We start from the raw sequence: 15,828 nt of genomic DNA, 5'->3' as shown, positions 1-15,828 counted from the left end.
AATGAATGAATGAAAGCAAGCATTCCAAAAGTTCCCAAATGCTTTAAGGACTGTTTAAAAGGTTGACTTAAGGGAGGAAAAAATACTTTAAAAATATTGTGTGTCTATATCTGTGTTAGACATGAATGTGTGTGTGTGTATATGCATGTGAGTATATGTGAAGACATATATGAGTATGTGTGTGTGTGTCTATATATACATACACACACACATATATAAATGGAGAGATAACATTTATACCAGATTGTGAGCTATCCAGGAGAAACTATTGACTATTAAAATGCCATAAACATTTCAGCTACCACTCCCAAAAATATGAATTGACATTTTAAAGATCTAAAAAAAATACCAAAGGAATAGTATGTGACGAACATTAGAAAGGAGCTATACTTAACATGTTACTTCAATTCACTAGTGACACAGCTGTTTTATGGAACATTTATATTTATATGATAAAAATGTAATGTTTCCCAAATGTCCAAATTACATTTGAAAACTAATTTTTTAATGTTTTGAGTATAGTTATTACTGACATTTGTATTAATAAGGGTAAACAATAGGGGAATTAAAAAATTAATTTAAATGTAGGACATTAGGAATTAAATTTTACTTTGGTTTCAGCGCTAAGATAAAAAATGTTATAGGACATGTAAACTGTGAAATATGCCATTTAGAAATATTTCTCTTATAGCAGTAATACATAGCAATATGTAAAGGCCAGCTAATATTTTTTGACCTTGTTGTTCTGCCATGTGCATGATATGGTACTCCGCCAGTGAGTAGGAGAAGATGTGGCAAGGGGACAGATGCCTTGCCATTTAAGAGCATGGCCCAGTAGTTGCACATACAGCACTACCATTAACATCCTACTGGCAGTAACTGCTGGTCACATGACCTCAGCAGGCTTCCAGACAACCCCGGGAATGTGCTTGTTATTCTGGGCATCCATGTACCCAGTTAAAATTTGGAGGAAAAGTGTTAATGGAGAAAACTAGCAGTCATGACCACAGCTATGAGAGAGCAGATGGAGTATCTATTATACAAATAAAACACATTAGTAAACACTTAACTGAAAAACTGTTTCAAACATTGAATTCCAATAAAGAAAATAATTGCCACTTTTCCTTGCTTATTTTATTTCATTTTTTTAATTTCAAGACTTTCATTCTTGTTGCCCAGGCCAGAGTGTAATGGCATGATCTTGGCTCACTGCAACCTCTAAGCTCACGGGTTCAAGAGATTCTCTGCCTCAGCCTCCCGAGTAGCTGGGATTACAGGTGCCTGCCACTACACCTGGCTAATTTTGTGTATTTTTAGTAGAGATGGGATTTAACTTGCCAGGCTGATCTCAAACTCCTGACTTCAGGTAATCCACCTGCCTCAGCCTCCCAAAGTGCTGGTATTACACGTGTAAGCCACCACGCCTGGCCTGCTTACTTATTTTTATAAAGCCAAAGACAATAGTAATTTTCACACTAAAACATATGAGTCGCTAGGTGTTTCTTTTACAGTGATAACTTCTAATTAACCTAAGAAACAGAATGTTAAATTAGAAAAAAATTCTTAAAAACATGCAGTTGACATATTTTACATAAATCCATGGGATTAAGAATTTGTACCATTTGTTCAAAGTATCCTGATTGCCAACACTGATTCAGAACTTATAATTGATTTACTGGCTCCCAGGATATGATTGTTGTACTAAAATTTCAGATGTTTCCCATAAGTGTGAGCAAGATGTTATGAATCTCCAAGCATGAAAGATATTCCCAAATCTTAAGAGGGAGAAGATGAAGGTTGATGGATTTCACACAAAGTAAAGTTGCATAAAGTCACCACATGTGTTTTCAAAAAGTGCATGATCTTTATGATTTTATGCCTGCCTACTTTTTACTTCCTTTGTATCAGGAAATGAAATTGGAGACTGGTGTAATTGTAACTTAGTACTCAAGAACTAGGAGGCAGAAATATCTGGGTGGAAAGGTAGGCAGTAGTTGGATCATAAACGATGTTACAGGCCTTCATAAAGGGGTGGGCATTGCATTATAAGTTCATTGATCATGTGTATATAGTATGCCTTTAAAAGTCTGAATTGGAACACCACTAGTTCTTAATTCTCTTAATTCAGTTAGAATAAAAGAAGGTATGGGTTTCTAAAGAGCCTAAAAAACCATAAACATAATTATATTTGTAAACGTGTCCCCATAAATGCTGGAAAGTGGAAAAATAACTCCATTTTTATTTTCTACCAAGTGCCCTGTATAAAAGATAATGATAACATGATTGCTTTTAATGGTAGGAATTAGGCTTTTAAAGTCAAGACAGTATACACTCAGGATCTAAAGTCTTTAACAGGAAAAGCAACATATTACTCTGAAACAAACAAAAAAAAAATGGAGGGAAAAAGGAGGTAAATTTGAGGTGGAAAGATAGGCAAAGAGACAGAATTCCAGGAGTCTGACTTCCTACATCATTTCCCAGAGCGTTATCTGCACACACAGCTCCTCATATACCTTTTTACTTATTTCCTCCTTTTATTACTTTTCTCTGTCAGACAGGGAAATGAGTTTGATTTGAATGAATTAAGGAATGAATGAGCAAACAAATAAACCAATGGGCTCAGTTGATTCCAGATTTCTTCTGATATGTAAACTTATGTGTTAACATCTGATGTCACGGGGAATATGTTTTATGATGACAAGACAGGTTTTCAGTTATCTGGAGCACTTAGCTACATTACAGAAGTGAAATGTTGCTGGTTTTGTTTATCTAACTGATAATTCAGTATTTTTTTAAATGAGAAATGTGAATCATTTATGTTTCCAGGTATACTTGGAGAGTCATACAAAAAGCATTACATTTCAGAGTGAAGTGTTACTCATTTAAAAAGTCCTCTTCTATAACACTATAATCCCCATGAGGAAGAAGAAAATGACAACTGATGAAAGTAAAGCTTCTGTTCCAAGAATAATTTTTACTTTAGTTCAAAGGTATTCTGAAGAAGTGGAATATTAACATGACAGTACTAAAAGTGATTCAGGTCACTCTACATTTGAATCTGTACCTGTACTTTATGAAACTAAAGAAGGAGTTAAACCAGGGTGGAAAACAAAACAACTTTTTTTTGAAACCAAACTGGCAGTAAGCCATTGCTAAAAAAGACTGCAGTACCCATAAAGAAACCTAAAGGTTATTTTTTTAAAAAGATTCTTAAAGGAATCAGATAAGAGACTTGATTACTTGAGAACTGATACGGTTATGCTTTGTATCCCCACCCAAATCTCATCTTGAATTGTAATTCCCATAATCCCCACATGTCGAGGGAGAGACCAGGTGGAGGTAACAGAATCATGGGGGCAGTTTCCCACACGCTGTTCTTGTGACAGTCAGTTCTCACAAGATCTGATGGTTTTATAAGGGGCTCTTCCACCTTTGCTTGGCACTTCTCCTTCCTGCAGCCTTGTGAAGGTGCCTTGCTTCCCCTTTACCTTCTGCCTTGATTAAGTTTCCTGAGGCTTCCCCAGCTATGCTTAACTGTAACTCAATTAAACCTCTTTCCTTTGTAAATTACCCAGTCTCAGGCAGCTCTTTACAGCAGTATGAAAATAGACTAATAAAAGAATGAAGAAAACATGTGGATTTAGCTGTCCAGTATAACTTTCTCGTTTGTATTGCCCAATGTAGTACAAAGTTACAAAGATCTTTCTGAGAAGCCAGAAAATGTTTCACAGAATACCATTAATGTCTCAATGATAGCAAGATTTTTAAGCAGGTTAATTTTTAAATTCCCATTTAAAAAGCCATTAGACATTATTTCATTTTCAAATTTATGATTAATTTTTAAATTCTGTTTAGCTAGCAGATTCTTAAAATTACATTCTAACTTTCCTGTCAATATTTAAATCAGGAAGATATGTTCTTAATTCTTATATTTTAATTTATGCTTTACTTGATATTTCAAAATGTCTGTATATGTTTATATATTTAAAATGAATATAATATTTGGTTTCTTCTCTTTTTTATAATTCTATGTAGTGTTTAATAAGAAAATCCTTTAATGCCCTTATTTTCATATTATATGGAATTAATATTACAGTATCTGGGTTGGTGTTTTTTCCCTAGTGTGATCACTGGGTATAGTAGTCAATTTGCCTGCCTAAACCAGCATGTCCATAGCAACATGCCTGAGGTCATGTATTAAGGCCATATGACTAATCCCTCTGCCTCAGCTGACTGAATTAGGAAAGGACAGCATTTCCATGATGACCAAATAAGCTCCAGAAAGCTAATCAAAATACATTCACTGAGGTCATCCTATGCATAAAGTTGACATGTTTTATTTTATATTTATTTTTGAATATGAAACATACTCTGCCAATGATTATTTAAAAAAAAACAACATAATGCCACATAACCACTGATAATAGTTCTAACTGAAGAGTTAACAATATTTTAAAGTGATTTAAAGTGATTGAAACGCATCTTTTCATTAAACTTACCAATCAGAATGGCATGTAAATTCTTTTCTTTAGGCCCAGTTTTTTTCATTGATTTGAAGTTTAATAATCTTAACTGGCTGTAATCTCAAATTATCAGTCAATTGCTTCAAGTCTGCTCTTACTTAGACTTTTACTGATCTCATACATAACTTTCTTGTGGCTTCCTATTCCAAGTTGGTTTGGCTAAAGCATCTCATGTATTTCACCAACAATCTCCAAAACAAGTTTCCTACATATTTACACAGCATTTTCTGCTTACCTGTATCACTGACCTAGTGCATGCATTAGTATAAAGATATCTGTCTGTTACTTGCCTGTATTGCCTTTTGGGTTTTAAGGCCTTGAGGGCACGAACTATTTTTCATCTCTGAATATATACCACTTAGTAATACCTGATATATCGTAGATACATATAAGTGTCTTAAGCATAAATAAATTTTATAAACTGTGTTAAAATACATTTTATAATGCATTATGAATATATTAAATTTATAGTTTAAATTGATATATACCTCAAATACACTAAATTTTCAAATTGAATTTGCCCTAAGTCAATTTGCCTTCTCTCTCTCTTTCCCTCTCTCTCTCTCTCTCTGTGTGTGTGTGTGTGTGTGTGTGTGTGTAGAAATTCTGTGCACAGGTACCATAAAAACAGTAAATTTCATCTGATGCTCTATCTGATGCATATATACACACATAATTATATACACACAAAGGAAACAGTCAATTCATGATAAATGTTAACTGATCAACATGATATTGGCTTATCCCAAAAATAAAAACAAATTGAGGCAACCCTCAGACTTCCTCATACATGAAAGCTAAGGCTGTTTCAGCAGCATCATTCAGTAGAAAGTCATTTCACCCTCAAAACAATCTTATGAAGCAGGCACCCACTTTGTCACTGAGCCGATGAAGGCATAGTTGACGCATCTTACCCAGATCACACAGCTAAAAAGGGAAAAGCATAGATGCCAACCCAGTAGTATTCTTAATCACTATGCTCTACCCTTTTTCTAAAAAGTATTCATAAACCATGTATTTGTGGCTAACTAATCCAGATACTGATCTAAGAGTAATTTTTATTCCAATTTTCTCAAATTGGAAATCAGAAGAAAAAGGCAACTGACCAGCTGCCGAAATTTTCCGGTTGTGCAAACTGAGGCATGTCCCTATATGTCTCTGAGTCGAAGTTTTAGCAAAATGGACTTAGAAAGTCTACGTAGCATACCTTATTACTCTTTTAATTTTTGGCCCCAGGTTTCTTTTGAACAAATATCTGGTATAAAAAATAAAAAAGAAATAGAATGCTCAGTTAGATAATAGATATGAAGTGTTCTAGAAAGTATAGTATGCGGCCGGGTGCGGTGGCTCACGCCCATAATCCCAGCACTTTGGGGAGCCAAGGAGGGCGGATCACGAGGTCAGGAGATCGAGACCATCCTGGCTAACACGGTGAAACCCCGTCTCTATTACAAATAGAAAAAATGAGCCGGGCGAGGTGGCGGCACCTGTGGTCCCAGCTCCTCGGGAGGCTGAGGCAGGAGAATGGCAGGAACCCGGGGGGTGGAGCTTGCAGGGAGCCAAGATGGCGCCGCTCACTCCAGCCTGGGCCACAGAGCGAGACTCCGTCTCAAAAAATAAATAAATAAATAAAGTATAGAATGCTATGTCAATGTTACTTACTTTTATTAGTATTTATTATCTTTCTATGATTAGTGATATAAAAATACAAAAATAATTTAGTCTGATGATCCCCCTTCTATCTTCAATTATTTCATATAAGTATATATGATAGAAGAATAAAAAATACAAATCTATTTCTTCCTAAAACCCTTCAAAATAACCTAGCAAATCAAAAATGCATAGTAAATATTTCACAGCTATAACCAGAGTAAAAGCATTTTTTTTGAAATTCAAAATTCGAATACACAAGACAAAAACAAAACAAAACAAATCAGCCAAACTGGTATTCTGAAAAAATCTACATTAATCTTAATGATTTTTGACAAACAGAACATATATCTGAATGCCTGACAAATAAATTTACGTAAACATGTTTTTATAAAAACATATGGTATAAAAATGTATAGTTGTTTTATTTCTTTTGACTCACTGTTTCCCTTCTGGAGGGAAATAAAAAATAAAATTCCAGAAAATTAGCAAGTTTAGAAATGCCTAAAAAAGGAGTAAACAATCAAGTTGCTTCTTAGTTTTGGAAAATTTTCTTAAACTGCTCTTTTTAAATATTAATTTCTATATGCCATTCAAAAACATTACCTTGCTTATAACTAAAACTGGTTATTGCAGTTAATGAACTAATGCTAAAACAGTATTACAAGGCAATACTCCATATACACACACATACACATGCACACACATACACACATATATACTATATATGTATACATACACACACACACACATACACATGCAGAGTCATTTGATGGAGGATAACGTTTCAGTCAACAGTGGATCACATATATCTCGTGTGCGTGTGTGTGTATCTTAAGAAAACTGTGAGAGCCTTGTGATGTGCTAGATACTGTACTAATTCCCAGATATATAAAATTGTAAATAAAACACAAATAACAACTGTTTTCACTGGGTATTAAATTTACTTAAAAAGTCATGTATTTAATAGTTTTCCAAGTACAATTTCTTAAATACCATGAAAGGTAAGGAGATACCGTATAAACACGTATTGTACGGAAAATGAAACTAGTTTGAGGCTTTACGGAAGACGCCCTCAGGAAATGACACTTGAAAATAAAGGATTTGGTCAGGTATGGCAGGGAGTGTTGAGTGGGATGATTCCAGGTAGGGATCAGCAAAACTATAGAGTGCACAGTGGAAGAAGGTTTGTCTACTCAATGAATGGAAAGGCAGCTACACAGCTGCAGCAGAGTGATGAAGGGGGAGACCCATGAGGGAGCTTTCTGAGGCTCACAGGTCAAGTGGAGAGCATACGGGTCACACAGAAGGCTTTTTAAGCAGACCATGATCAGAAAAGGAAAAATATATTTAAAATCGTGACAGCTCATGAGGACATATTGAATTTCATAAAACACCACCAGTAATTAGAAATTATTTATCCATTAGAAGATTATCGAATTCAAAGTTAGTAGAGAAACACTGTATTTAGGTAAGATACTAAGAAAAAAGATTTAAGTTGCTATAATGGAATTGAACATATTAGAAGGTATTTGTTTCAATGACAAAAGATTAAAAGATTATACGAAAGTATAATCTCAAAATCATATTTGATATAATAAATATGGTTAATTTATAAACATAGAAAGACAGATGGTAGAAATAGCTATATTTGTTATATTTTGTTACTATTGAAAGTTCCATGAGAAGAGTGTCTAACACTGAATAGACGCTCAGCCTGCCCTCAGTTGAAAAGATACAGTTTAAAGTGATATTAATATAAATATTTCTGAAATTTTATAAAGTTTCTGTAGATTTGTCAATGTCCTAGCTCTCCAGAACACACTTTATCCTAGGTAAGACACTACCCAAAAATCAAGAAAATAGGTCACATTATAAAATATCATTAGGCCTTTCTTCATTGACAAGTTACCAATTTTACATTGGCCATGACTATTAAATCTCTGTCATGTGCAGATAGCTTGGTTTTACTCTGATGCTTGCTTGGAGGCTCTGCTGTGCACCACAGGCCAGATCTGATATCTTCAACAAAGGACAGCATCAGGAAAAGGAATCTATTAGGTACTTCCTGATAAATTCTAGACTCTGGTAGAGGCATCTGAGTTGACGTCACTTACATAGCTTCCAGACTAGAGCGAAAGACTGAGTCAGGATTTCTGTATTTTCATATGTAGTGGGCTACAAGGATTAATGCCTGTGTGAACTAGGTGTCCATTTTATTTTGGTTCTTTGAAAAATTGTTTTAGTTTACAGATATATAAGGATTTCCTTCTGTAGGTTACAGTAATTTTGTACTTTTGTAAATGAAATAAAGCATTTAAAATATCTCACTAGGTCCTCAGTTTCCTTACTTTACATGGTGACATGGTTATTTGCATAGGTTCATAGAGTCTACTTATTCATCAGGATATAGTTAAACAAATGAGTTGCATAACTAAGGCCTTATGAAGGTGCCCACATTGGAGAATGATGCATACTGAGTCAGGTAGAACCACTGCTTTTAAGGAACCAAGGCTGACTTTATTTATGGAACCAATCACTGCAAAGTTCATCCAGGAAACTTGACCTGATACCTGGCTGATGCGATGCAGTCTCACAAGTCAGGAAGGTCATTTCCTGGAAGGCTACGGATGTTAACAAATTTCGGTGACCCTGAGAATAGAGGATACACCCAAAGGTACAGGTAGTACAGATGAAATCTGTGTCTGCTTTTTTGGGGTCGGCTTCCTAACCTCCAGTTAGTAAACAATAAAGGCTTTTAAAAGTTCAATCTGAGATTTCTTACAAAAATTTCCAAGTAGAAGTGAATAACTCAAAGATCCAGGGCTTTTTAAAAATTAGAGATAGGGTCTTGCTTTGTCACCTTAGCTGGAGTGCAGGGGCATGATTATAGTTTACTACTACCTCAAAGTCCTGGACTCAAACAATCACTCTGCCTCAGCCTCCTGATTAGCTCGGGAACAGGCACGTATCACCACACCCAGCTCATTTTCTTTTTTTCTCCTTTGGTAGAGATGGGGCTTTTCCATATTGCCCACGTTGGTCTCTAACTCTTTGCCTCAAGCCATCCTCCTCCCTCAGCCTCCCAAAGGACTCAGATTAAAGGTGTGAGGCACCACCCACCCTGAGTCTTCTACTGTAGAAAAATAAATCAGCCTTTCGTATGTATTCCCCAGTCTTTGTGTCTTTCTCTAGTCTAAAAGCTGTAAAAATTTCCTAAAACTCGAATGTTTCAATGTCTGCTGTTCACCAAACAGAACAATTTTTATATTTTATTTCAAGAGCTTTCAGACAAAAATGACCTTTCAGTATTCGTATTTTTCTATTTAAAAAAATAAATTTCTTTTTGTCCATCACAATATCTCTGAACCTAAGTTTACACATTTATAACACAAGTATACTGGTATAAAATTATCTCAAAGATTACCAATAATACTAGCTTACTATACTATAATAATTATATATTTCTTAGATTTAATGTGCAAATATTATACTAATAACATTAACTCAGAATGATTAAATTCAGAATAATAATTCTGGATGTTAAAAATAGGTAAGCCCACTTGACAGCAATATTCAATTAAATATCAGCTTTTAGACTATACTTTTGTATCATATATTAATATAACAATAACCTTATCATGATTTAATTTTATTTTTGCAATTTACACATGATAGTATATGAAATAAATAGTTGTAATTTTATATTCTAAATCTGAAAAGCCAAATCAAAATATTCTACATGATTTATCTCATTATAAGTTAACATTTTAAACACAAATTGGATATGTGTTTAACTCACACTTACCCATGAAATTGAGATAGCCTTCCCCACCAAGCCCATGAGTAATGAGTCGAATCATTTTATGAAGCTGTATTCCACGATCAATAACTGGAGTAAAAGGACTCAGGACACTCATATTTGTATACATTTCAGCATCCATCAACCAAAATGCCACCGTCTTATCCCCAACCAATGCCTATAGAAATAAAAGTAATGGCAATAAATGAAAAAAAAAAAAAAAAAGCGCTAAGTAGTTGTGACTTACAATAGAACAACACATGGTTACAAATGATAGGAAACATTGTAGAAGAAGTGTGTAGGTTAATATTAATTTCAGGTATTTTCCACTGGTGATTTTCTAGGCTCAAGGTAAGCTGGTAAAATATGTTAGAAATCAACACATTTGTTTTCAGGACTGATTTTTATTTTTAAAATAGGTTGGTGAAAGATTCATGATAAGGTACCTGAATATCTGTTATATCTGAGCTGACACCTCACATTTTCTGAAACATTTATTATAATGTTGAGAATATTAAATAGATTTTTTAAACAATTTGTATATGATGATTTTATTTGCTTTGAAAGAAGTTTCTGAAAATCATTGATATATATAATGTATACATATTATTTTGCTCATATATATGAGTAATGTAATATTACATGTGTGTAACTATATCATAATAGTCCCTTCCTGCCCTCAGCAGAGAAAATAAGTTGAGAACTTTTATTTAAGCATAAATTTGCTTTCTCATTTTATTTGCCATTTAATCTAAATTTAGTTTGTTTTACCTGAAAACATAATAATTATTAACTGGGGCAGGTAACTCAGAAATGCCCTGAGTAACAGAAGAGAGACCTCCTAAAAAATCTGAATTACTTACAGTTAAAAACATCTAATGCAGTGTTCATGATGGACAAAACAATAAACAACAGAGAGTAAAATGTGTAATAGAAATTAACCCATAATCTCAGTACCCTATTACAATTCTTTTCATTTTCTAGAAAACATTTTTGTTTACAATCTTTTCTATCTTTAACCTACTTTAATTAAAATTACTTTTCTTTAAAAATTGTTGTAAGATTTGTATCACTACTTCTTAAACACTTCACCTTCCTACTTGTTTTGAATTCTTTAATTATGTTTTTAGCTGTAACTATTTATTTCTATAATCTGATTCTATTATAAAATTATTTTAATAACTTTTGATCAGATTCATAGATAAAGCTTATTTTCATATCAAGTTGCCCTCTTATAAAATCCTGTTGAGATACTGGTGAAATTAAGTTAAGTTAAAATCCTGTTGAGATACTGGTGAAATTAAGTTTACAAATTTAATTGTTAAGGATTTATCTAAAAAGTTTAAAATAACATCCACAAACATTTTTACTATAAATTATATGTTTATTTATTCATTTTTATGTATTCATATACATTTATATTTTTTATCTGGCTTAAGAATCAAAGTACATTTGCTTTTAGAAAGAACTAGGCAACTTGCATTATTTCTGCTATCCTGAGAATTCCTGAAAATATGAGACAGGATTACCTGAATTTTTAAAGTATGAAATAATTCTTGGTAAATTTGTTTCTTTACAGATTAGGTAGAAAGTTATGTAAGAAATCTGTTTCATCTTCCATTTGTTCATGCCACTCACTTGTTTACCTTCATTCATACAAAATAAACATATGCTGGGAATTCACTCTGTGCTGCAACTTCAAGGAGTCTGCAATACAAAGCTATAATCTATGCATATATCGTAGTTTTCCAATTGTTGTGTATTTGGTGAGTTTTCCTGCCCCACCCCCACCACTTACCTATTAAACTAGTATTATTCTTTTCTAGATTGGGTTCTTCTTTTTTAGATAAGTATTTACCTTATCTGCTCTATGGACAAGGATACTATAAATTTAAGTTGATAAGAAAGCAAAGCCCCAGTTTGGAAGATGCAATATTTAACATGTGTTTACTTCAGAGGTCATCAAGTTTCTCTAAAGGTGGGCCACTTTCTCTGTCTCAACTACTCAAATGCATCATTTTGACACAAAGGGGAACATGTAAACAAATGAGCATGGCTGTGTTCCAAGTAACCTTATTTACAAAAACAGGCAGCAGGTAGGACTTGGCCCATGGGCCTTGGTTAGCCAACCCCTGCTCTACTTACACTTTCTTAACAATTACAGGAGACACCTAAAAAAATAATGTTTGCATTAAATGGCCAAAATGATAGAGAAACTTAGTTTCAAGTTTTTAATAAAGATACTTTAAGTAACTTCATTTTATTGTCTACATTTTAATCTACAAACAGTAAATTTTATGTTGATGTGTATGAGGATGAATATGACTGAATAAGTGGCCCTTCTTCTCCATTTAAAAAATATGTATTAAGTGATTACTAGCATCAGTCACAGTGCTAAAGGCTGGAAATAGAAAGACAATGAAAAAAAAATTCTGTTCCTAAAACATCACGGTAACTTGGAGGATGGGCAACTAATTTTTCCCTACGTGACCCAAGGAAGGCTTCATATAGAATGTGATGTCAGAGCCAGGCAATTAGGTCTGAGTAGGAACTTCCCAGATGCAGATGTGAGGGGGAAAAGCACAAGATTGGAAAAAGCTGACCTATTTGGAATGGGTGGGGATTTCAAAGTACTGAAGAACAGGAGGCTTGGAGAGTTGGGCAGAGAATGATGCTGGAAACTTCGGCTTGGGCCAAAATAGGAATGGCTTTGAATTATAGGCTTTGACCAATATATCTGGGTTGACAAGATGAACTTTCCTCTTTGGAAAATATCTTAGGCTGTATTCGAGAAGACAGACTAAGGCTGGAAGGAACAGGGGTCAGGGAGGTCAATTAGCAGCAGACTTCAGTGATTGAGGGGAGAAAATGAAGAATGCACGTCAAAAGCATAAAATAATACCTCCAGATGGCAGCCTAAGATGGAAACTAAAATAACCCTGGTCCAGCACCAATACTCTTCATCATGACAAGGGAAAACATATAATACTTGCAACTACAATGTATAATCTATTAATTATAGTTTGGCAGGACAAACATACCACTGCATTTTGAAACTGGCGTTTCTCCATCTACAAATTTAACATTTTTTCCAATATACCTAGTTGTCCTGTAAAGATACATATTGATATACACACACACATACATTATAGTAACTACAGAGGTTTATATTTTGGTATGTTTCTATTTAAATGTTATTAAGGAGAGGGAAGGAGGAAGAGAGAGAGAGAGAAAGAAAGAAATGAATTTATGCACATATTCATTTACCTGATCATGGCTCTCCGCATAAGCAATGCACTTTTCAAGGTAGCGCCTGTTTGTGAGAGTGTATACTATGTCGCCCATATTCCAGTCTTCATCTTTAAACTCTTTAAGTAGCTAGACAAAAGAGAGAAAAATAAGCTTCTGAGTAAACCATTACTTTTCTTATTTTAAATCCCAATCCGAAGGGATGCATTATATCAGTGTATTTGATATACACATATTAGCCCACCCATATAGCAAAGTTATCACTGTTTAAACTTTTACTGAAATCAGCTTTTATACAGAATGTCCAAATGACAGTGGTGTAGAGTGAGTGTGTGTGTGTGTGTGTGTGTGTGTGTGCGTGCGTGCACTTTTGTCCAGACAGTTTAAACATTATACTTTAGGATCTTTGCAACATTTTTTCTGTAATAACTGCTACCTCTTGATTAATGTCCACAGTAATGTGTTATTGCACAGCACGACTTTCTATAACTTGCACAGGGTAGAGATACACTTGTTACATTTTTTTTGTTTATACGAAAAATATTAGTAAAAAGAGGGTTTCACTTCATTTTTACAAAATGATAAAACAAGAACTGTTTCAAAATTTAAAGCTAATTATCATGAAATAACTACCCTCTTAACAGACCACACATTTTGTGTCTGCATTTCAATTTCTATTCAGTCTTCAGTCTGGCTCTGTCCCTCTAACACTATACTTTTATGCAACTGAACTTGCTGAGGTTAAGCTTGTGGTCTAAGCTTAAGTTAGTAATTGCTCTCTCTGAAGTAGGTACTTGCTATATGTATTGACACTGTCCTATCTCCTGCCCATGAACTTCTCTATGAAACTATGGTTTTATACTGTTTTGGTTTTTTCTGCCACTCCTGACACACTGTAAATTCTCTTCCTCTGTTTGTCCTATAAAGGCTAATGTTCCTCAGCATTATGTCCTACATTTACTCTCCTTCTTTAATGCAACACACTCATACAATTATGAGAACATAAGCAGTTCTCATAATTGCAGTGCAAATCTTTGGGCACCAGAGGGCAGAATGTGGAAGGCAGAAGAGCAACCATCCATAAATGTTTGCAGCCTAATCCACAAGAATCTGTCTAAAAAGTAGGCATGAGGGTCAAAATAAGAGAGAGATTTGAGGATGGTATACTGCTGCTTTGAAGAGAGAGGAAGGTGCCATGAGCCAAGGAACATAGGCAGCTTTTAGAAGTGAGACAAGGCAAGGAAATGGCTTCTCCCTTAGAGCCTCCAGAAGAAATGCAGCCCCACTTACGCTTTGATTTTAGCCCAGTAAAAGCCATTTCATTTTTGTAACACATAGAACCGTTGTGAATTTGTGCTGTTTAAGCCACTAAGTTTGCGGTAAATTGGATATAGGAACAACAAGAAACGAATGTATAGACCTACACAAATGTGCCAGACTTATTTTTGACAAAAAGGCAAAAGCAATTCAATGGAAGGAGGGCAGATGTTTCAACAAATGATGCTGAAAGAGTTGGATACCCATGGGTAAAAAGAGAAAGATAAAGAACCTTGAGCTACGCCGTATATATTGCACAGAACTTAACTCAAAATGGATCATGGACTTAAACACAAAAAATAAAAACTATAAAACATTTAGTAAAAACCATAAGAGAGTCAAAGTTCTTAAACTTGATACCAAAAGAGAGACCTACACAAGGGAAAAAATGATAAACTGCCTTCATCAAAATGTTTGAACAATTGCTCTGGGAAAGCCAATATGAAAAGGATGAAAGAACAAGCTTCCGACTAGGAGAAAAAATTTGTCAACCATACATCTGACAAAGGAGTTGAGTCTAAACTATATAAATAACTCTCAAAACTCAACGGTAAAGAAACAATGAAGTCAGGAAATGGTTAAAGGACATGAACAGAGACCTCACCAAAGAGGACATGCAGGAGGCAAATAAGCACATGCTTGGTATCCAGCATTATAAATCATTCAAAAAATAATAAAACCACAATGAGATATCGCTCTACGCTGATTATAATAGCTAAAATAAAACACAGTGACAACACCAAATGCTGGTGAGGCTGTGTAGAGGCAGGTCTCTCAAACATCACCAGTCGGAATGTAAAATGTCACAGCTACTTTGGAAAACAGTTTAGCAGTTTCTTAAAAAATTAAACAGGGAATAACTATACGGTTCAGTAATTGTAGTGTTTGAGCATTTATCTCATACTTATGAAAACTTACATTGATAAAAAATGAGTACATACGTGCATACACTAACTTTATTCATAATAGCCATAAACTGGAAACAACCTGGAGGTTTTTCAATGGGTGAATGGTTAAACCGTGGTATACCCCTGCCTTGGAATGCTATTCAGGGCTGTTGAACATGCTGCTGATACATGCGACAAGAATGCTGGATGTAACAACATTGGAGGTTTTCTTGGATAATCTCAAGAAAATTTTGCTAACTGAAAATGCCAATCCAGAAAGGTCACAAACTGCATGATTCCGTTTATATATTTTTGAAATGATGAAATTATAGGAATGGAGATCACATTAGTAGTTGCCAGGGGTTAAGGCGTTATTAGAGGTAGGCAAGATGAAAATAAG

General features: G+C 34.4%; 1 protein-coding gene across 4 annotated transcripts in view; it reads right to left on the bottom strand.

The window, feature by feature from the left end:
• The window catches only part of GBE1 (1,4-alpha-glucan branching enzyme 1), a 263,149-nt gene that overhangs the window by 75,964 nt on the left and 171,357 nt on the right, over window positions 1-15,828 (bottom strand). For all 4 annotated transcript variants that reach the window (NM_001266287.1, XM_077991016.1, XM_077991015.1 and 1 more), the window contains 2 exon segments: window positions 9,982-10,153; window positions 13,243-13,353. In NM_001266287.1, the coding sequence (NP_001253216.1) occupies window positions 9,982-10,153; window positions 13,243-13,353 (283 nt within the window).

Source organism: Macaca mulatta, chromosome 2 (assembly GCF_049350105.2).
Source record: "Macaca mulatta isolate MMU2019108-1 chromosome 2, T2T-MMU8v2.0, whole genome shotgun sequence".
Taxonomy (NCBI): domain Eukaryota; kingdom Metazoa; phylum Chordata; class Mammalia; order Primates; family Cercopithecidae; genus Macaca; species Macaca mulatta.
Note: the sequence above shows the minus strand (reverse complement) of the source record. Positions and strands in the feature narration are given on the sequence as shown.